The sequence below is a fragment of the Salmo salar genome, chromosome 14 (assembly GCF_965601325.2).
Source record: "Salmo salar chromosome 14, fSalSal1, whole genome shotgun sequence".
Taxonomy (NCBI): domain Eukaryota; kingdom Metazoa; phylum Chordata; class Actinopteri; order Salmoniformes; family Salmonidae; genus Salmo; species Salmo salar.
The window spans coordinates 40,392,936-40,414,404 of NC_138304.1; the positions used below are offsets into that span (position 1 = coordinate 40,392,936).

The 21,469-nt window shown below is 44.8% G+C and overlaps 1 protein-coding gene across 1 annotated transcript in view; it reads left to right on the forward strand.

The window, feature by feature from the left end:
- The window catches only part of LOC106569515 (GRAM domain-containing protein 2A), a 26,171-nt gene continuing 4,702 nt past the window's right edge, over nucleotides 1-21,469 (forward strand). Inside the window, exons 1-10 of the mRNA XM_014140946.3 lie at nucleotides 1-426; nucleotides 2,457-2,603; nucleotides 2,715-2,772; nucleotides 3,167-3,239; nucleotides 3,602-3,705; nucleotides 4,788-4,877; nucleotides 7,208-7,273; nucleotides 8,448-8,534; nucleotides 8,779-8,860; nucleotides 9,199-9,298. Of these exons, the coding sequence (XP_013996421.1) occupies nucleotides 386-426; nucleotides 2,457-2,603; nucleotides 2,715-2,772; nucleotides 3,167-3,239; nucleotides 3,602-3,705; nucleotides 4,788-4,877; nucleotides 7,208-7,273; nucleotides 8,448-8,534; nucleotides 8,779-8,860; nucleotides 9,199-9,298 (848 nt within the window). The 5' untranslated portion in view covers nucleotides 1-385. The remainder of the gene's footprint in view (nucleotides 427-2,456; nucleotides 2,604-2,714; nucleotides 2,773-3,166; nucleotides 3,240-3,601; nucleotides 3,706-4,787; nucleotides 4,878-7,207; nucleotides 7,274-8,447; nucleotides 8,535-8,778; nucleotides 8,861-9,198; nucleotides 9,299-21,469) is intronic.

Below are 21,469 nucleotides of genomic sequence, written 5' to 3' on the forward strand. Positions count from 1 at the left end.
TACACAGCACCTGCAGTAACAGTTACCATGAGCAGCAGAGGTGTGTCACAGGTGGCACCGACAGGAGGCTCCGGAGTCCGCAGCTGATTGGGTCAACTTAAATGGTATTCCCGCCCCCCAGAAGATGATAGGTGAAACCAGTAATACGCTTGAAGAGAATAGGCTGGCTGGTAACAGGAGAAAGCTGTCTCTCCCTCTAGCCATCTATCAGCTGCCTCTCTGTAGGCTAACGCCAGGTAGGAGACTAGAAAGACAGGCTTGGTGTATACTGCAGTACAGTGGAGTACAGAGTTGCTACGTGTGAGCGTCGGTTTACATAGTCAGTGCAAATACAGTGTGGAGTAGAGAGGAGCTCAGTGGGAGAGACGTTTAACCACTCCAGACCATGAACATGGAGCACCGGAGGTTCTCACTCGACAGCTCAGTGTGAGTATCAACCTAGACAGGTTCTAGACAGGTTCAGTTAAACTCCAGCTGTAGAGACCATCACCGTTGTTTCTGTTTAGGAAGTCGGAATGTCCCTTAACCGAATCTTGGATTTTCTAATAGGATATTACAGTATTAAGAACTGTACATTCCTCAAACTTACAGTAGTGCATACCACCTAGATGAGAACACACACAGGCCATTCCAGCTGTATTTATTGCCATTTCACTAATGGTTTAGTCTGAACGGAGGACTCACCAGAGTTGAGAAAGAGAAGGAAGGAAGGGAACTTGTTTGTTTTCATTTCCCAAAATGCATTGCAGCCATAGCCCTCAGGACCCTCGTCCAGCCCCAGAAATAACAGGTTGGTCTAATCGGGAGCTGGAGAATCTTCTTTCTTTAGCAGATATCTATATACTCAAAGCTTTGTTGCATAAAGATTGTTTTGACGACTTTTCAATTATGTGATGTTTCTGTGCATTTTATTTGGGTTTTCACATTAAAGTTAGACTTTTTGAACTGTAAATGTAACAGCTTTCATTACAGTTAGGCCTACATTGTCCGTAAGGAGTGGAACAATAATGAAGATGTTATCCTGGAATAGAATAAACAAACTTTGAAATGTCCTACTTGATTTTCGCTTACGAAAAATGTATCAACCGCTACAAAAATGTCCATTGTCCACATAATAATTCACTTTTCCTGTTGCTACAGGATTCTTTTCCTGACGTAGGAGACTGGCTCAAATTAAGATCCTACATCTGGACATGCACATTTTATGTCCATGGTTTGCTTTCTCCCAGCCTCAGGCGCTTAAACATAATGCACAGAGTGTACAAAACTCTGCTCTTCCATGACATAGACTGACCACCTACGATCCCTTATTTATTTAATTGTATTTTTATTTAACCTTTAACTAGGCAGGTCAGTTTATTTACAATGATGGCCTACCCCGGCCAAACCCGGCCAATGCTGGGCCAATTGTGTGCCGCCCTATGGGACTCCCAATTACAGCCGGATGTGATACAGCGTTATTGATGTCACTTGTTAAATTCAACTCAATATTAGGAAGGTGTTCTTAATGTTTTGTACACTCAGTCTATAACACCTACTTTGTATGTGAAATGTTCTGATCATTTGAATTGCAAATGATAGCAAATCTTCCTTTGACCTGGATGCCACGTCTTTTTAACGCTTAAAGACGTCCTCGAGCGATATTTTTACTTTTCCTGTTAAAAAGTGATATCCCAAGTATAAATACAGTAAAAATACAGTAAAGTACACACACTAAAGGGTATAAAAACAACATGTTTTGAACAAAATAGTGTTTTTTACACACAACTGCAAACTGCAAGGAGAAGGGCATTCAAGGAGTTGGTCTGATGGGAAGTTGCGACGTCATCAGCCTCCCCCTTGCCTGAGGAACTATAGAGAACAAAAGAGGAAAGGCCCACCCCCCACATTGCTATGTCATGACTGACCTGGACCACCTATTGAGATGTCCTTTTTGTTAAATAACTGAGGTGTTAAATGAGGTGAAAAAGAGATTTGAGTGCCACTAAGGTGTAGTTGACTATCATAACGACTACTAGCTAGAACTGCTCTGGAAACCATTCTTCCTTATGGTTGTCTGATGGTATCAAGTTAGCCGGAGCTGCTGAGAATGGTAGGTTGCTTCCTGGAAAGTCAGAATTGACTTGAAATGATTACAATCAAAATGATAACAATCAGGTGCATAGCTATGGGTATAGTTTGGATTCTTGGTGCACATTTTTTTTATATTTTCATTGATGTAACAGCAGTTTTCACCAGCAGACAAAAAAAGTATGCCCATGGGTAGGTGAATCAGTTGAGTTTGAATCCACAAATTCAATCCACAACTTTATTGTCCCACTATGGGAAATTCTGCAAACCACGATAAGGTTTATTACAAAATAAATATGACATATATGTAAATATAACCTCTAAACAGAGAGTGTTTACAGACACAGGGGGCAAGACTGTGACGGTTTAGTGTCCTGTTCCTCCAGGTCCCTGGAGAATGGTGGTGGAGGAGGTAGTCTGGGCCACAGGAGAGGCAGCCGCAGTAAGAGCAAAGAGAAGTGGAAGAGTCTGGAGGAGGCCCAGCTGGAGATCCAGGAGCTGGGACACAGCCTGAACAGGAGCAACTCTCTCAGGTCAACGGTTACTTCTGAAAACAAGTTTAATGACTAGAATAGGCCATGGACTGGGGGAAAGTACCAAAGCCTAAGTCCATTGATCCGATCTCAATCACTCCCTATCCATAGGTCAGAGACCATAGAGGAGGAGAGCTTTCACCGGTCTGATGGCGTCGTTGCCAAAAGTGTAAGCACACCTGAAATATACAGGACAACGACCTGGAGGAGGGCTTTATACAAGATGGTGCTGACAGACACAGTTGCCCTGTTTCTAGCTCCTAGTCAACAACAAGCATTTCGCTGCACCTGCGATAACATCTGCAAATCTCGATACGCAACCAATAAACTTTTATTTTATTTGAGGTCCTAGCACTCCTTCTCCACTATATGTTTGGGTTCTTGGTTCTGGCTTGGAAATGTCTCCTGATTGAATGCTTGATTGATGAATTAATTGGTTGATTGATGAATTAATTGGTTGATTGATGAATTAATTGGTTGATTGATGAATTAATTGGTTGATTGATGAATTAATTGGTTGATTGATTAACAGAGAGTTAGATCTCTTTCTCTCTCTCTTGTAGAGTTTTGTGAAATACAACAAAACCTTCCACAAACTCTTCCGAGACATTCCTACAGAGGAGAAACTAACTCATGGTGAGTAGATCTCAGGACATGGTGAGTCTGTAACTTATTTATGGTTTCATCATCATTGTGGTCCTGAAACTGTCTGGGCTGTATGTGGATTTATGTCTCGATTAAAGAGCAATGATGGAGTCATCACAATCATTACTTAATGCGTTGGGACATTCATTATATTTCATTCCACATTATGTGCTTTGTGCTCCTTGCTAACAACTAAACTTAAGCACTCACTCTGCACAATATTTAAATGTGCCCTCAGCTGCTAAGAAGGGCATACAGAACATCACAGTGTATTCTGGGGATAAAGGGAAGTTTCAAGGGGAAACCCACGTGTCTCTCATTTGACTGTCCTCTGTCCTGGTTGTGTGTTTCAGTGTTCACCTGTGCCCTGCAGAAAGAGGTGTTGTATCATGGGAAGCTATTTGTGTCTGTCAACTACGTATGTTTTTACTCCTCCGTACTCCTCAAGGACACCAAGGTAAGAGATTCACATATAGTAGAGTAGAATAGAGCAGAGTAGAGCAGAGCAGAGTAGAGTAGTCAGAGTAGAGCAAAATAGAGTAGAGCAGAGAAGAGCAGAGCATAGTAGAGCAGAGTACAGTAGAGTAGAGTACAGCAGAGCAGAGTAGAATATAGAAGAGCAGAGCAGAGTAGAGTGGTCCGAGTAGAGTCGAGAAGAGCAGAGCAGAGAAGGGTAAAGAAGAGAAGAGCAGAGTACAGTAAAGAAGTGTAGAGTAGAGCAGAGCAGAGCACAGTAGAGCAGAACAGAGCAGAGCAGAGCAGAATAGAGTAGAGCAGAGCAGAGTAGAATAGTCAGAGTAGAGAAGAGTAGAGTAGAGTAGAATAGTCAGAGTAAAGAAGAGAAGAGTAGAGAAGAGCAGAGCACAGTAGAGCACAGTAGAGCAGAGCACAGTAGAGCAGAGGAGAGCAGAGTAGAATAGAGCAGAGAAGAGCAGAGTAGAATAGAGCAGAGCAGAGTAGAATAGAGCAGAATAGAGCAGAGAAGAGCAGAGCAGAGTAGATTAAAGCAGAGTAGAGTAGAGCAGAGTAGAATCGAGCAGAGCAGAGTAGATTAAAGCAGAGTAGAGTAGAGCAGAGTAGAATCGAGCAGAGCAGAGTAGATTAAAGCAGAGTAGAGTAGAGCAGAGTAGAATAGAGCAGAGCAGAGTAGATTAAAGCAGAGTAGAGTAGAGCAGAGTAGAATAGAGCAGAGCAGAGTAGATTAAAGCAGAATAGAGTAGAGTAGAATAGAGCAGAGAAGAGAAAAGCAAAGTAGAGTAGGGACCCTATTCAATCCGTTTCACAGAAGTTCAGCTTTACATTGTGATTGAAATTTAAAGGCAACGTTCCCACGTTAGCGCAGGCTGCATTCACAGTAAACACTGCATATGTCAGCTCTTTACATTTCTATTGGGGAATCTGTAACGCTTCAGCCATCCAGACTGAATAGAACCGTAGAGTAGACAACGCCAATTTGGCCAACAAACAGTAGGTAGAAGTAGATGGTGTGTTGTGGTCTGTACCATGTGTTGTTGACGTAGTATCTGTGTCTTGCTGTAGGTTGTGGTCCATGTGTCCAGCGTAAAGGAAGTGAAGAAGCAGAACTCAGCCCTGTCTATGCTCTCCATCCGTACTACTGATGGAAACAAGGTCAGAAACAAACCCACAACGGCCCTGTTGGTCTTGTTTGAGTGAATGTGTCTGTGGCTGTGTCTGCCTCTGTCTGTGGCTATGGGCGTGTCAGTGGTTGTGTCTGTGGGTGTGGCTTTTAATGTGGTTGTGTCTGTGTCTGTGGTTGTGGATGTGGTTGTGCATGTGTCTGTGGTTGTGTCTGTGGTCGTGGCTGTGGTTGTGCCTGTGTCTGTGGTTGTGGATGTGGTTGTGCCTGTGTATGTGGTTGTGCCTGTGTCTGTGGTTGTGGATGTGGTTGTGTCTGTGTGGTGGTGTGTCTGTGCCTGTGTGGTAGTATACTGTGTCTGTGTGGTGGTGTGGTGTGTCTGTGTGGTGGTGTGTTGTGTCAGTGTGGTGGTGTGTTGTGTCAGTGTGGTGGTGTGTCTGTGTGGTGTTTGTGTGGTGGTGCGCTGTATCTGTGTGATGGTGTGTTGTGTCTGTGTGGTGGTGTGTCTGTGTGGTGGTGTGTTGTGTTTGTGTGGTGTTGTGTTTGTGTGGCTGTGTGTTGTGTTTGTGTGGTGGTGTGTTGTGTCTGTGTGGTGGTGTATCTGTGGTGGTGTGTCTGTGTGGAGGTGTGTGGTGTCTGTGTCGTGGTTTGTCTGTGTGGTGGTGTGGTGGTGTGTTGTGTCTGTGTGGTGGTGTGTCTGTGTGGTGGTGTATCTGTGGTGGTGTGTCTGTGTGGTGGTGTGTTGTATCTGTGTGGTGGTGTGTCTGTGTGGTGGTGTATCTGTCGTGGTGTGTCTGTGTGGTGGTGTAGCTGTCGTGGTGTGTGTGTGGTGGTGTGTTGTGTCTGTGTGGTGGTGTGTTGTGTCTGTGTGGTGGTGTGTTGTGTCTGTGTGGTGTTGTGGTGTGTGTTTGGTGTTGTGTTGTGTCTGTGTGGTGGTGTGTCTGTGGTGGTGTGGTGTGTCTCTGTGGGTGTTGTTTTTGTGTGGTGGTGTGTCTGTGTGGTGGTGATTTGTGTCTGTGTGGTGGTGTGGTGTGTCTGTGTGGTGGTGTGACTGTGTGGCGGTGTGGTGGTGTGTTGTGTCTGTTTGGTGGTGTGTTGTGGCTGTGTGTCTGTGTGGTGGTGTGTTGTGTCTGTGTGGTGGTTTGTCTGTGTGGTGTTGTGTCTGTGTGGTGAAGTCTTTTTGTCTGTGTGGTGTGTTGTGTCTGTGTTGTGGTGTGTTGTGTGGTGGTGTGTTGTGGTGGTGTGTTGTGTAGTGTGGTGTTGTCTGTGTGGTGGTGTGGTGTCTGTGTGGTGGTGTGGTGTCTGTGTGGTGGTTTGTCTGTGTGGTGGTTTGTCTGTGTGGTGGTTTGTCTGTGTGTTGTGTCTGTGTGGTGGTATGTTGTGTGGTGTTGTGTTGTGTCTGTATGATGGTGTTTTGTGTCTGTGTGGTGGTGTGTTGTGTCTGTGTGGTGGTGTGTCTGCATGGTGGTGTGTTGTGTCTGTGTTATGGTGTGTCTGTGTGGTGGTTTGTCTGTGTTGGTGTGTGTGTGGTGGTGTTTCTGTGTGTGTGGTGGTGTGGTGTGTCTGTGTGGTGGTGTGTTGTGTCTGTGTTATGGTGTGTCTGTGTCGTGGTGTTTCTGTGGTGGTGTGTTGTGTCTGTGTGGTGGTGTGTTGTGTCTGTGTGGGGGTGTGTGTGGTGGTGTTTCTGTGTGTGTGGTGGTGTGGTGTGTCTGTGTGGTTGTGTGTGGTGGTGTGTGGTAGTGTGTTGTGTCTGTGTGATGGTGTGTCTGCATGGTGGTGTGTTGTGTCTGTGTTATGGTGTGTCTGTGTGGTGGTGTGTTGTGTCTGTGTGGGGGTGTGTTGTGTCTGTGTTAGGGTGTCTGTGTCGTGGTGTGTCTGTGTGGTGGTTTGTCTGTGTTGGTGTGTGTGTGGTGGTGTTTCTGTGTGTGTGGTGGTGTGGTGTGTCTGTGTGGTGGTGTGTTTGTTTGGTGGTGTGTTGTGACTGTGTGGTGATGTGTTGATGTGTTGTGTATGTGTGGTGATGTGTCTGGGTGGTGGTGTGTCGTGTCTGTGTGGTGATTTGTCTGTGTTGTGTTTTGTCTGTGTGGTGGTGTAGTGTGTCTGTGTGGTGGTGTGTTGTGTCTGTGGTGTGTTGTGTTGTGGCGGTGTGGTGTCTGTGTCGTGGTTTGTCTGTGTCATGTTGTGTCTGTGTGGTGGTTTGTCTGTGTGTGTTGTTTCTGTGTTGTATGTTGGTGTGTCTGTGTGGTGGTGTGTCTGTGTGTGTTGTTTTTGTGTGGTGGTGTGGTGTGTCTGTGTGGTGGTGTGGTGCGTCTGTGTGGTGGTATGGTGTGTGGTCCCTCATTCTGTTTTACCTCTGTTTCAGTATTCGTTTGTGTCTTTGCGGAACCGGAGAGTGTGTTACGAAATCCTGCAGTCTGTGTGTTCACAGGTACACCCACATGACCTCTGACCTCTCTCTCTGTCTCCCTTTCTCTCTTAAAAATGCCATGCTAATGTTTGAGGAGAGTGCACAACAACAAAAAACTTTTATCACTGCAACTGGTTTGATACATTCACCTCTGAAGGAAAATAATGTACTTGCATTCAGTAATCTTGCTTTGATTTGTCATCCTGAGGGTCCCAGAGATAAAATGTAGCATACTTTTGTTTGATAAAATCCATTTTTATATTCAAATGTAGGAACTGGGTTCTATAGTTTGAACCCTGGATGTGTCTTGTTTTGTGCTATTATCTATACAATAGGCTACCATTGATTTTGGCCCAATATTCCTGACATATTACCTCTTTCAAGGAGCTTTCTGTTTTGATAGGATTATTTTGCCTGAAAACCTGTAGGCCTTCTTATAAAAAAACAACTCTGCATACCTGCCTAACCTGGCAAGAGTGGCCGAAGGGTGTTGAGCATCCTCATCCACTGTTGGCCTGCTCTCCAAGCACCATCGCATGAGCCTGAAACCTCACTCTGGCCAAACTCGTGTTTCTAAAAGTGGATTCAAATGCCTAGTAAGGCATTTTAGTTTCACTTTTATTTAATTGTAATTCTTTCCTATATGCACAATTTATAGATTATAATAATTTAATAAACAAAATGTTGTTTAAATGCTAAGCGCTTAATGTTCAAGTCGCAATCGCAAATGCTTCACAATGTATTTCTTTGTAGGCTATAGCCTTGAAATCATTGAAATAATAGGCTAATAACAATAATATATCCTAAACAATTCATTTTTGTTCCTTCTTAGGCTACATGTCTGGCATCTGACCTATTTAGCGTGTTTCTGTGCTGTTTAATTCTACATATAGCCAATTTTTAATTACGAGCGCTTCTTACATTCAGCTTTTCATGTTTATTCAAATACTTTATATTCGAATCATATGGTTTGGTTTCAATACTTCAAAACCAAGTGTTAGGTTCAGTTAGTCACAAAAAGAGATGGGTGTTGGTTAAATTGTGATTTTAATGAATGGAGCGAATATCGAGCGGCATTTTTTTTTTCTCCTGTGAGCGAGGAGAATTTTTTAGCGGAGCAAATGTAAAGTGGGTGCGCCATGAGCGGGATTTCCGACCGCACAACTGCATTTACAGACTCTGGTTTCCACAACAGCTGGGGGAGCAGGTGGAGAGTGGCAACAGCAGTCCCCACTTCTCAGGAGAGAACAGCGTTGATGGCGTGGATCGGGACATAGACACAGTAAGAATTTCACTGATGGCCTCGATGTCATCCTATCCTTTTCCTCCCACCATGTAGCTTCCTGTACTGCCCTGTTTTCTCCAATCAGTGCCATCAAAGAAAGTGCACTTTGTAATTCTTCATAACGCACTGTGAAAATTCTAGAGTACACATTCACTTTTTTTGTGTTATTAATCAAGACACCATTTATACTGACCAGGAGCTTTTTGCATAAGGACATGTTTTAACCCTTCCCTGCTGACAGATCTCCAGCAATTCCAGCCGGGAGGACAGTGTGGAGCAGAGCCTTCCTATAGAGACCGTCTACTCTGACCTGCCCAGCAGCGGTAAGAGAGAACATCTTAAAAAGACCGTTAAGACAGACGAGAAAAATAAATGAGAGGTGAGAGGCATAACAGACGACCTACAAGAGATATGAATATGATGTAATATTAATCATAACGAACCTGGGAAGTGCAGCACCACTCCTAGAAGCAGCATCAGCAAAGCTCAGGATAATCAGTTCACATTCACACAGGAGGAAGATTCAGGTAGTTAAACACACACTAAAGCAGACACAGATACAGACACGCACACACACTCATTCACAAGCACATATGCTCAGACATACCACACATTTAAATATTGTTTGAATAGCCTGTTGTCTTCTTTTTCTCTTGAACAGCTGACTCGTGGGTTTGGATCGTCACTGAAAGGGTTAAAACCCTCCTCCTTATCAGAGATATGCGCAACCTCAATGTCCTCCTATCCATCTGTCTGTTTCTGTGAGTACTCCTCCCTTCTCCGTCCCTCTCCTCTCCATCTATCTGTTCCTGATCTCCATCTCTCTCTCCTCTCCATTCCCCTCTCCATCGCCTGTAACTAGATCTATAGGTGCTGAAGCCCTTGCATCACCTTTCATCTTTACTCACAAACATACTGCCACGTGTGAGAATGGGTGTGTTAGTCTTCAAACATACTGCCACATTGTCAATGGTGTGCGTACTGAGAGCGGAGTCAGGTGCAGGAGAGCAGAGAGTTGTGAACAGGCGCACACTTGATTTAGGCAGGAGAAACCAACAGAAGGACGCCACTGCGTCGAAACCTCCATCCAATATGCCAAAGTGCAAAAACGCGCAAACAGTCACAATAATAAAGTACAAACAAATAAACATAGCTCGTGAATATAAAACACGGAATAAATGCACACCAGAAATAGCGCGTCAAAAATGACATGTAACACGAAACAATCACACACAAAGACATGAGGGGGAACAGAGGAATAAATACATGTAGTGTGATTGGGGAATGAAAACCAGGTGTGCAGGGAACAAGACAAAACGAATGGATAAATGAAAAATGGATCGGCGATGGCTAGAAAGCCGGTGACGTCATCCGCCGAACGAACAAGGAGAGGAGCCGACTTCGGCGGAAGTTGTGACAGTACCCCCCCCTTGACGCGCGGCTCCAGCGGCGTGCCGACACCGGCCTCGGGGACGACCCGGAGGGCAAGGCGCAGGGCGATCCGGCCGGCGATGGTGGAATTCCCACAGCAGTTCAGGGTCCTACACATCTGCCACTGGAACCCAGCACCTCTCCTCTGGACTGTGCCCCTCGCCCAACGCCTGGAACAGACGGAGTATGTATGCCTCCTCAGTTTGTAGGGCCGTAGGGAGACTGGGCAGAGGGAGGAGACGACAGGACGTAGAGAAACGATCCACAAGAAACGATCCCTGTGACGGAGGAAGATCCGTTAGAAAATCCACCGACAGGTGTGACCAAGGCCGTTATGGAACGGGTAAGCTTACCACTGGGCAGGTGTCTAGGAGCCTTACACTGGGCGCACACCGAGCAGGAGGAAACATAAACCCTCACGTCCTGAGCCAAGGTGGGCCACCAGTACTTCCCAGTCAGACAGTGCACCGTCCGACCAATCCCCGGATGACCAGAGGAGGGTGATGTGTGGGCCCAATAGATCAACTGGTCACGGACAGCAGACGGAACACCCTGACGCCCGATGGGTCACTGGAGAGGAGCGGGCTCTGTACGCAACGAATGCTCAATGTCCACGTCCAGCTCCCACACGACCGGCGCTACCAGGCAGGAGGCCGGAAGAATGGCTGTCTGATCCATGGGCCGCTCCTCTGTGTCATACAGCTGGGACAGTGCGTCTGCCTTCACATTCTGGGAACCTGGTCTGTAGGACAGGGTAAACACAAAACGGGTAAAGAACAAGGCCCAGCTTGCCTGACGAGGATTCAGTCTCCTAGCTGCCCGGATGTACTCCAGGTTGCGGTGGTCAGTCCAGATGAGGAAAGGGTGTTTAGCCCCCTCAAGCCAATGTCTCCACGCCTTCAAAGCCTTAACCACAGCCAACAGCTCCCGGTCCCCCACATCATAGTTCCGCTCCGCCGGGCTGAGCTTCTTCGAGAAGAAAGCACAGGGGCGGAGCTTTGGTGGCGTACCCGAGCGCTGAGAGAGCACGGCTCCTATCCCAGCCTCGGACGTGTCCACCTCCACTATGAACGGCAAAGAGGGATCCGGATGGGCCAGCACAGGAGCTGAGGTAAACAGAGCTCTTAGGTGCTCAAAAGCCCTGTCCGCCTCAACCGACCACTGCAGACGTACAGGACCCCCCTTCAGCAGTGAGGTAATGGGAGCAGCCACCTGGCCAAAACCCCGGATAAATCTCCGGTAGTAATTGGCAAACCCTAAAAATCGCTGCACCTCCTTTACCGTGGTGGGAGTCGGCCAATTACGCACGGCTGCAATGCGGTCACTCTCCATCTCCACCCCTGATGTGGAAATGTGATACCCTAGGAAGGAGACGGCCTGCTGAAAGAACAGGCATTTCTCAGCCTTGACGTACAGGTCATGCTCCAACAGTCTTCCAAGTAGCTTGCGCACCAAGGACACATGCTCGGTGCGTGTAGCGGAGTATATCAGAATGTCATCGATATACACCACTACACCCTGCCTGTGCAGGTCCCTGAAAATCTCGTCTACAAAGGATTGGAAGACTGATGGAGCATTCATCAACCCGTACGGCATGACGAGATACTCATAATGCCCTGAGGTGGTACTAAACACTGTCTTCCACTCGTCTCCCTCCCGGATACGCACCAGGTTGTACTTACTCCGGAGATCCAGTTTAGTGAAGAAGCGCCCCGTGCATTGACTCAATCACCGTGGCGATAAGAGGTAGTGGGTAACTGTACCTCACCGTGATTTGATTGAGACCTCAGTGCTGTGATGCAAAAATCCAAGCAAAATGCATAGAATTAAAAAGCTGTAGACGGATATTATTCATCCTGATCAGACAGAGTTTTTACATGGACGATACATTGGAGATAATAAAGACATGTACTTGAAACAATAGAACACTGAAAAATCTAGGAAGGCTTTTGATAAAGTACAACTAGAATTTATATATAAATGCCTGGATTATTTTAATTGAGGAGAATCTCTTATGCAATGGGTTAAAGTTATGTATAGTAACCCTAGGTGTAAAATAGTAAATAATGGCTACTTCTCAGAAAGTATTAAACTGTCAAGAGGAGCAAAACAAGGTTGTCCACTGTCTGTACATCTATTTATTATGGCCATGGAAATTGAAATCAGATCCAACAATAATATAGAGGGGCTAGAAATCCAAGGTGTCATTCTACACCTCTTAAATCCGCAATGTGGATCCCTGCCCAGCCTCATAGAAGATCTATATAGTTTTTCTAACCTCCCTGGATTACAACCCAAATCAGTGTATCATATTACATATTGAATTGCAAAAAAAATGTACTTTTACATTACCCTGTAGTTTACCAATAAAATGGTCTGATGGTGAAGTGGACATACTTGGTACTCATATCCCTAATGAAATAAAGGAACTTACTACAACACATTTTAATAGGAAGTTATCAAAAATAGATAAGATCTTGCTACCATGGAAAGGTAAATACTTGTCTATTTTTTTTAAATGACCCTGATTAATTCTTTAGTTATATCCCAGTTTACCTATTTACGTATGGCCCTGCCTATGCCGAACGATTTATCTTTTAAATTATTTGAGTAAAAAATCTTTCACTTTATCCGGAATGGCAAGCAAGACAAAATTAAACATGCTTATTTTTATAATGAATATGAGTTTGGGGGGGCTAAAATTATGAAATATTAAAGCATTAAACCTCTCACTAAAAGCATCCGATATAGAAAAGTTTTATTTAAACCCGAACTGATTCTCCAGTAGATTAATAAGAACGGCTCACCGCTTGTTCAAAAATGGCCTTTTTCATTTATTCAGATTACAACCTCTAATTTTCAGTTAATTGAAAATGGAACCTTGTTCAAATGTTCACGCTTTCTAAAAACAAAGCCGTACAAAGCTGGCTGCAATTCTAGTTTCATCCTCCAGAAAAGACAAAAACAAATATTTCAACAAATATTATGGTTACATTCCAATATACTAATAAAAAACAATCTTTATGAAAAAAAGGAACAATAATAATAATAATCTTTGTTTATGATATTATGAATAGGGAAGGTGGAGTTGTCACATGTGCAGATAACAAAAATATATGGAAATGATTGCTTTATCCAACCAACTGATATCAACATTACTGCAAAAAAGGAGGAGGCAAGTGGAAGGGAGAGAAAGTAGGGAACTTTTTTGCCTGTCCTTTATTAAAGACCAAATATGGCAACAATAATAATAATATATATATATATATATATATATATATATATATATATATATATATATATATATATATATATATATATACACACACACACACACACAGGCTATGGAAAGTACTCAGACCCCTTGACATTTTTTACAATTAGTTACCTTATTCTTATTCCTTATTTTTTTCTCAGTAATCTACACACAATACCCCATAATGACAATTTAAACAAAAATGTTATTTAACCTTTATTTAACAAAGCAAGTCAGTTAAGACTGCACTAAGGATAGGAAACTCTGTCATCACCGATAAATCCACTATAATTGAGAATTTCAATTAGCGTTTTTCTACAGCTGGCCATGCTTTCCACCTGGCTACCCCTACCCCGGTCAACAGCACTGCACCCCCCACAGCAACTCACCCAAGCCTTCCCCATTTCTCCTTCTCCCAAATCCAGTCAGCTGATGTTCTGAAAGAGCTGCAAAATCTGGACCCCTACAAATCAGCCGGGCTAGACAATCTGGACCTTTTCTTTCTAAAATTATCTGCCGAAATTGTTGCAACCCCTATTACTAGCCAGTTCAACCTCTCTTTCGTGTCGTCTGAGATTCCCAAAGATTGAAAAGCAGCTGCGGTCATCCCCCTCTTCAAAGGGGGGGACACTCTTGACCAAAACTGCTACAGACCTATATCTATCCTATCCTACCCTGCCTTTCTAAGGTCTTCGAAAGCCAAGTCAACAAACAGATTACCGACCATTTCGAATCCCACCGCACCTTCTCCGCTATGCAATCTGGTTTCAGAGCTGGTCATGGGTGCACCTCAGCCACGCTCAAGGTCCTAAACGATATCTTAACTGCCATCGATAAGAAACAATACTGTGCAGCCGTATTCATTGACCTGACCAAGGCTTTCGACTCTGTCAATCACCACATCCTCTTCGGCAGACTCAGTAGCCTTGGTTTCTCAAATGATTGCCTCGCCTGGTTCACCAACTACTTCTCTGATAGAGTTCAGTGTGTCAAATCGGAGGGCCTGTTTGTCCGGACCTCTGGCAGTCTCTATGGGGGTGCCACAGGGTTCAATTCTTGGGCCGACTCTCTTCTCTGTATACATCAATGATGTCGCTCTTGCTGCTGGTGATTCTCTGATCCACCTCTACGCAGACGACACCATTCTGTATACTTCTGTCCCTTCTTTGGACACTGTGTTAACAACCCTCCAGACGAGCTTCAATGCCATACAACTCTCCTTCCGTGGCCTCCAACTGCTCTTAAATACAAGTAAAACTGAATGCATGCTCTTCAACCGATTGCCGCCTGCACCTGCCCGCTTGTCCAGCATCACTACTCTGGACGGTTCTGACTTAGAATATGTGGACAACTACAAATACCTAGGTGTCTGGTTAGACTGTAAACTCTCTTTCCAGACTCACATCAAACATCTCCAATCCAAAGTTAAATCTAGAATTGGCTTCCTATTTCGCAACAAAGCATCCTTCACTCTTGCTGCCAAACATACCCTTGTAAAACTGACCATTCTACTGATCCTCGACTTCGGCGATGTCCTTTACAAAATAGCCTCCAATACCCTACTCAATAAATTGGATGCAGTCTATCACAGTGCCATCCGTTTTGTCACCAAAGCCCCATATACTACCCACCACTGCGACCTGTACGCTCTTGTTGGCTGGCCCTCGCTTCATACTCGTCGCCAAACCCACTGGCTCCAGGTCATCTACAAGGCCCTGCTAGGTAAAGTCCCCCCTTATCTCAGCTCGCTGGTCACCATAGCAGCACCCACCTGTAGCACGCGCTCCAGCAGGTATATCTCTCTGGTCACCCCCAAAGCCAATTCCTCCTTCGGCAGCCTCTCCTTCCAGTTCTCTGCTGCCAATGACTGGAACGAACTACAAAAATCTCTGAAACTGGAAACAATTATCTCCCTCACTAGCTTTAAGCACCAGCTGTCAGAGCAGCTCACAGATTACTGCACCAGTACATAGCCCATCTATAATTTAGCCCAAACAACTACCCCTTCCCCTACTTTATTTATTTATTTTGCTCCTTTGCACCCCATTATTTCTATTTCTACTTTGCACTTTCTTCCACTGCAAATCTACCATTCCAGTGTTTTACTTGCTATATTGTATTTACTTTGCCACCATGGCCATTTTTTTGCCTTTACCTCCCTTATCTCACCTCATTTGCTCACATTGTATATAGACTTATTTTTCTACTGTATTATTGACTGTATGTTTGTTTTACTCCACGTGTAACTCTGTGTTGTTGTGTGTGTCGAACTGCTTTGCTTTATATTGGCCAGGTCGCAGTTGTAAATGAGAACTTGTTCTCAACTTGCCTACCTGGTTAAATAAAGGTGAAATTAAAAAATTAAAAAAAGAACAAATTCTTATTTACAATGTTGGCCTACCCCGGCCAAACCCAGACAACGCTGGGCCAATTGTGCGCCGCCCTATGGGATTCCCAATCACAGCCAGATGTGATATAGCCTGGATTCGAACCAGGGTGTCTGTAGTGACGCCTCTTGCACTGAGATGCAGTTCCTTAGACTGCTGCGCCACTCGGAGCCCAGGTTTTTATGCGAAAGCGAAAATAGCGAGGCGAAAATGTTTTGCAAATGTATTAAAAATAAAAAACAAAAATACCTTATTTACATAAGAATTCAGACATTTCGCTATGAAACTCAAAATTGAGCTCAGGTGCGTCCTGTTTCCATTGATCATCCTTGAGATGTTTCTACAACTAGGTTGGAGTCCACCAGTGGTAAATGCAATTGATTGGACATGATTTGGAAAGAAACACACCTGTCTAAGGTTCCACAGTCGACAGTGCATGTCAGAGCAAAAACCAAGCCATGAGATCGAAGGAATTGTCTGTAGAGCTCCGAGACAGGATTGTGTCGAGGCACAGATTTGGGGAAGGGTACCAAAACATTTCTGCAGCATTAATTATTAACTGGGTGGTTTGATCCCTGAATGCTGATTGGTTGAAAGCCATGGTATATCAGATGTGTACCATGGGAATGACAAAAAAAAAAACGTTTTACTATTCTAATTATATTGTTAACCAGTTTATAATAGCAAAAAAGGCTCCTCAGAGGTTTGTGGCCAGTATATCACAGCTAAGGGCTATGTCCAAAGAACACCCATTAGCTGTGGTATATTGGCCATATAGCACATCTCCTAGGGCCTTATTGTTTAATCATAGCAGTCAAAACCAGTTAAATCAACATCCATAAATAGAAAATGATCTGGAGAGTTTAATAAGGGCGATTTATCTTCTGTCTTGAACATATTCTCAAACTTGTAAGGATTTTTTATTTTGTTGGTAAACCGAATTTTGCTTCTTAGCCTACATCGATAAAGATGATGTAGATATTCCTTAATTCCCTCAATAACGTTATGGAAAAGGGTTTCATGGATACATGTGGTAACTCCTCTCTTGCTGCTAAAACATTTATTTGGAGTAGTTTTCAGGCCTTGTGTGTGGGTTTTCAGTGGTCTTTGGGTTAGAAATGTGAACTGGACCTGGCAACGCTGAGCATGACGGTAAACCCCCTGAAGAATGCTTCAGGAAACAGTGCTTCGACAGTGGAAAAGTCAGTCAGCATCAAGGCATTGTTGTTATTTTATAACAGGTGATACGCAGAAATAAGGGAGTACTATCTCTCATAGTAGATGTGAGTACAATTCCCTTGTACACAGCTAATAGTTAGATAGCTAACGTTAGCCAAAGCAAGCTAGCTAACTACTGATAGTGCAACCCTAAGAAACTACATATGAAGATGAAAAATTCAGGCCTACTGTACATCTTACTGTAGAAATTATTGGTGAAAACAAGCCTAGGTTGAAACTATTGCTGTTAAAATACAAGTAGGCTTGAAATGTTCATCTGTACTGTTACTTAGGGTTGCACTATCAGAAAATGAGGTTGTGTGTGTGTTTTCTGGTCTACATCTGTGTGATGTGATCACTCAGTTTATTAAGAACAGTTCCAACCTAGACAGCTATGTAAGTGTTTTTCATGGGGGAAAAAATAAACATGCTATTTATATTATTATATTTCATTTCATTACCCATATTTACATATAGTTACATGTTTTCACAAGCTCGGGCCCCAGGCTGAAAAAGTTTAAGAACCCATTTCTGGTGAAAAGCTTTCCCAGAAGAGTGGAGGTTGTTATAGCAGCAAAGGGGGGACCAACTCCATATTAATGCCCATGATTTTGGAATGAGATGTTCGATAAGCATGTGTCCACATGCTTTTGGTCATGTAGTGTATTTTAAGTTCAGGAATGGCTGAAAAATCACAACATTTATCCAAAAAGTAACCCTACAAATAGCACTGTTGGGAGATTTGGAAAGCCATAGTCAATCAATCAACAATATAATAATACTTTTAGTAAAAATATTTATCTTTAACTTACAATCAGTAGATACTATGCAATTATACAGGTTTAAAAATATATGGCACATGGTAATCATAAGAGGGCAGTTTACAGAGATAGGTGGGATGGACTGAGAGTAGCTGAGGGGTGGGGTTAGGGAGATAGGTGGGATGGACTGAGAGTAGCTGAGGGGTGGTGTTAGGGAGATAGGTGGGATGGACTGAGAGTAGCTGAGGGGTGGTGTTAGGGAGATAGGTGGGATGGACTAAGAGTAGCTGAGGGGTGGGGTTAGAGAGATAGGTGGGATGGACTAAGAGTAGCTGAGGGGTGGGGTTAGAGAGATAGGTGGGATGGACTGAGAGTAGCTGATACTGGTGTTAGGGAGATAGGTGGGATGGACTGAGAGTAGCTGAGGGGTGGGGTTAGGGAGATAGGTGGGATGGACAGAGTAGCTGAGGGGTGGGGTTAGGGAGATAGGTGGGATAGACTGAGAGTAGCTGAGGGGTGGGGTTAGAGAGATAGGTGGGATGGACTGAGAGTAGCTGAGGGGTGGGGTAAGGGAGATAGGTGGGATGGACAGAGAGTAGCTGAGGGGTGGGGTTAGGGTAGATAGGTGGAATGGACTGAGAGTAGCTGAGGGGTGGGGTTAGAGAGATAGGTGGGATGGACTGAGAGTAGCTGATACTGGTGTTAGGGAGATAGGTGGGATGGACTGAGAGTAGCTGAGGGGTGGGGTTAGGGAGATAGGTGGGATGGACTGAGAGTAGCTGAGGGGTGGGGTTAGGGAGATAGGTGGGATGGACTAAGAGTAGCTGAGGGGTGGGGTTAGAGAGAGAGGTGGGATGGACTGAGAGTAGCTGATACTGGTGTTAGGGAGATAGGTGGGATGGACTGAGAGTAGCTGAGGGGTGGGGTTAGGGAGATAGGTGGGATGGACTGAGAGTAGCTGAGGGGTGGGGTTAGGGAGATAGGTGGGATGGACTGAGAGTAGCTGAGGGGTGGGGTTAGAGAGAGAGGTGGGATGGACTAAGAGTAGCTGAGGGGTGGGGTTAGAGAGATAGGTGGGATGGACTGAGAGTAGCTGATACTGGTGTTAGGGAGATAGGTGGGATGGACTGAGAGTAGCTGAGGGGTGGTGTTAGGGAGATCGGTGGGATGGACTGAGAGTAGCTGAGGGGTGGGGTTAGGGAGATAGGTGGGATGGACTAAGAGTAGCTGAGGGGTGGGGTTAGAGAGATAGGTGGGATGGACTAAGAGTAGCTGAGGGGTGGGGTTAGAGAGATAGGTGGGATGGACTAAGAGTAGCTGAGGGGTGGGGTTAGAGAGATAGGTGGGATGGACTGAGAGTAGCTGATACTGGTGTTAGGGAGATAGGTGGGATGGACTGAGAGTAGCTGAGGGGTGGGGTTAGAGAGATAGGTGGGATGGACTAAGAGTAGCTGAGGGGTGGGGTTAGAGAGATAGGTGGGATGGACTGAGAGTAGCTGATACTGGTGTTAGGGAGATAGGTGGGATGGACTGAGAGTAGCTGAGGGGTGGGGTTAGGGAGATAGGTGGGATGGACAGAGTAGCTGAGGGGTGGGGTTAGAGAGATAGGTGGGATGGACTGAGAGTAGCTGAGGGGTGGGGTTAGAGAGAGAGGTGGGATGGACTAAGAGTAGCTGAGGGGTGGGGTTAGAGAGATAGGTGGGATGGACTGAGAGTAGCTGATACTGGTGTTAGGGAGATAGGTGGGATGGACTGAGAGTAGCTGAGGGGTGAGGTTAGGGAGATAGGTGGGATAGACTGAGAGTAGCTGAGGGGTGGGGTTAGAGAGATAGGTGGGATGGACAGAGAGTAGCTGAGGGGTGGGGTTAGGGTAGATAGGTGGAATGGACTGAGAGTAGCTGATACTGGTGTTAGGGAGATAGGTGGGATGGACTGAGAGTAGCTGAGGGGTGGGGTTAGGGAGATAGGTGGGATAGACTGAGAGTAGCTGAGGGGTGGGGTTAGAGATAGGTGGGATGGACTGAGAGTAGCTGAGGGGTGGGGTTAGGGAGATAGGTGGGATGGACAGAGAGTAGCTGAGGGGTGGGGTTAGGGTAGATAGGTGGAATGGACTGAGAGTAGCTGAGGGGTGGGGTTAGAGAGATAGGTGGGATGGACTGAGAGTAGCTGATACTGGTGTTAGGGAGATAGGTGGGATGGACTGAGTAGCTGAGGGGTGGTGTTAGGGAGATAGGTGGGATGGACTGAGAGTAGCTGAGGGGTGGGGTTAGGGAGATAGGTGGGATGGACTAAGAGTAGCTGAGGGGTGGGGTTAGAGAGATAGGTGGGATGGACTGAGAGTAGCTGAGGGGTGGGGTTAGAGAGATAGCTGGGATGGACTGAGAGTAGCTGAGGGGTGGTGTTAGAGAGATAGGTGGGATGGACTGAGAGTAGCTGAGGGGTGGATTTAAAAGCTTATGTTCTATAATAATATAGTGTATAATGTGCTATCTATCCAGATGTAATGTATTGAATTACTTTACTCTTGCTATGTAACTTCTGCAGTAGAAAAAAACTATATCATGTATGTAAAATGTGTGTAGAATGGACATGTAACAACAAAAGAAAAGCTGTTCAAACTAAGTTTGTTTTTGTCCTCTGAAGAGGGGGGATGGTGGATGGGCCAAGAAAATCTAAATAAAGAGTCACATATCATTCTGTTATTCATGATCACAGACAAGCCTTTTTCCAGGAAGTGTCGGTGTCTTCCCAACAGTCTGTCTGGTATGTTGTCTTTCTGGATTGGCTCGGAGCCATTGAGGAATGGACCCTGCTACCTGATAGGCTGTTTATAGCTGGGTAAATTGCTGAAGAGATGAGTAGACAGATGGATGTGAGATAGGTTGGTTCTCTGAACACGGTGTTCTCCAGATGGTCAAGGCTGTAATACACTGAACTTTTACCCATACAGCCAGTTGTTGGTTCCTCTCAAGGGTTCTTCACTCTTACCTAGATAGATTTTCCTTGCTACGGTCTCCTGTGCTTGCTCTTTCATTAGTTACTTGTGGACTGTGGGGGATAGATGAAATTGTGCTTTGCCAATACCTTCTAATTGCCCCTCAGGGGATTCATCAAGTCATATTGAATTACACTGATAGATAAATGCTACAGATTCACAGAGATTTTACAACACACACAGAACCATAGCACTGTGGAGAAATTGCCTTTCAGATGAAACATTATTCAACAATATAAACGATAAAGAATAGGAAAAGAAAGACTTCCCAAGTTATAGTATTATTATGTTTTCATAACACTAATGTCAAGGGAGAAGAAAAGGTTCATAACTAACAAGTCATAACAGCAGTTAATTAGTCATAGCACTTTGTGACATCTGTTGATGTAAAAAAAGGTTTATAAATACATTTGATTGAAAGAACCTATATTTGTGACAATTATGTCTGCGTATTTACCCAGACTTCTGTTTGAACAACTAACTTGTAGCCTGACAGATATGGATTGCCAAGGGAGGTTTCCTGTAAAAGATTAGGGAAGGGAAAGGTGATACCTAGTTAATTGCACATTCAACCAAAACGTTTCTTCCCACATTTAACCCAACCCCTCTGAATCAGAGAGGTGCGGGGGGTTGCCTTAATCCACATCCAAAACATTGGCTCCCAGGGAGCAGTTGTTGGGGGTTAACTGCCTTGCTCAAAGGCAGAACGGCACATTTTTAAAACATTGCCAGCCCAGGATTCAAACCAGTGACCTTTCGGTTACTGGCCCAACGCTCTTAACAGCTAGGCTACCTGCCACTGTCTGTCCTTGATTGACATACAGTACTTATGCCTGGTTCCTCATGATTGATCTGCACTGAGCAATCGGTGCCATCAACGAGAG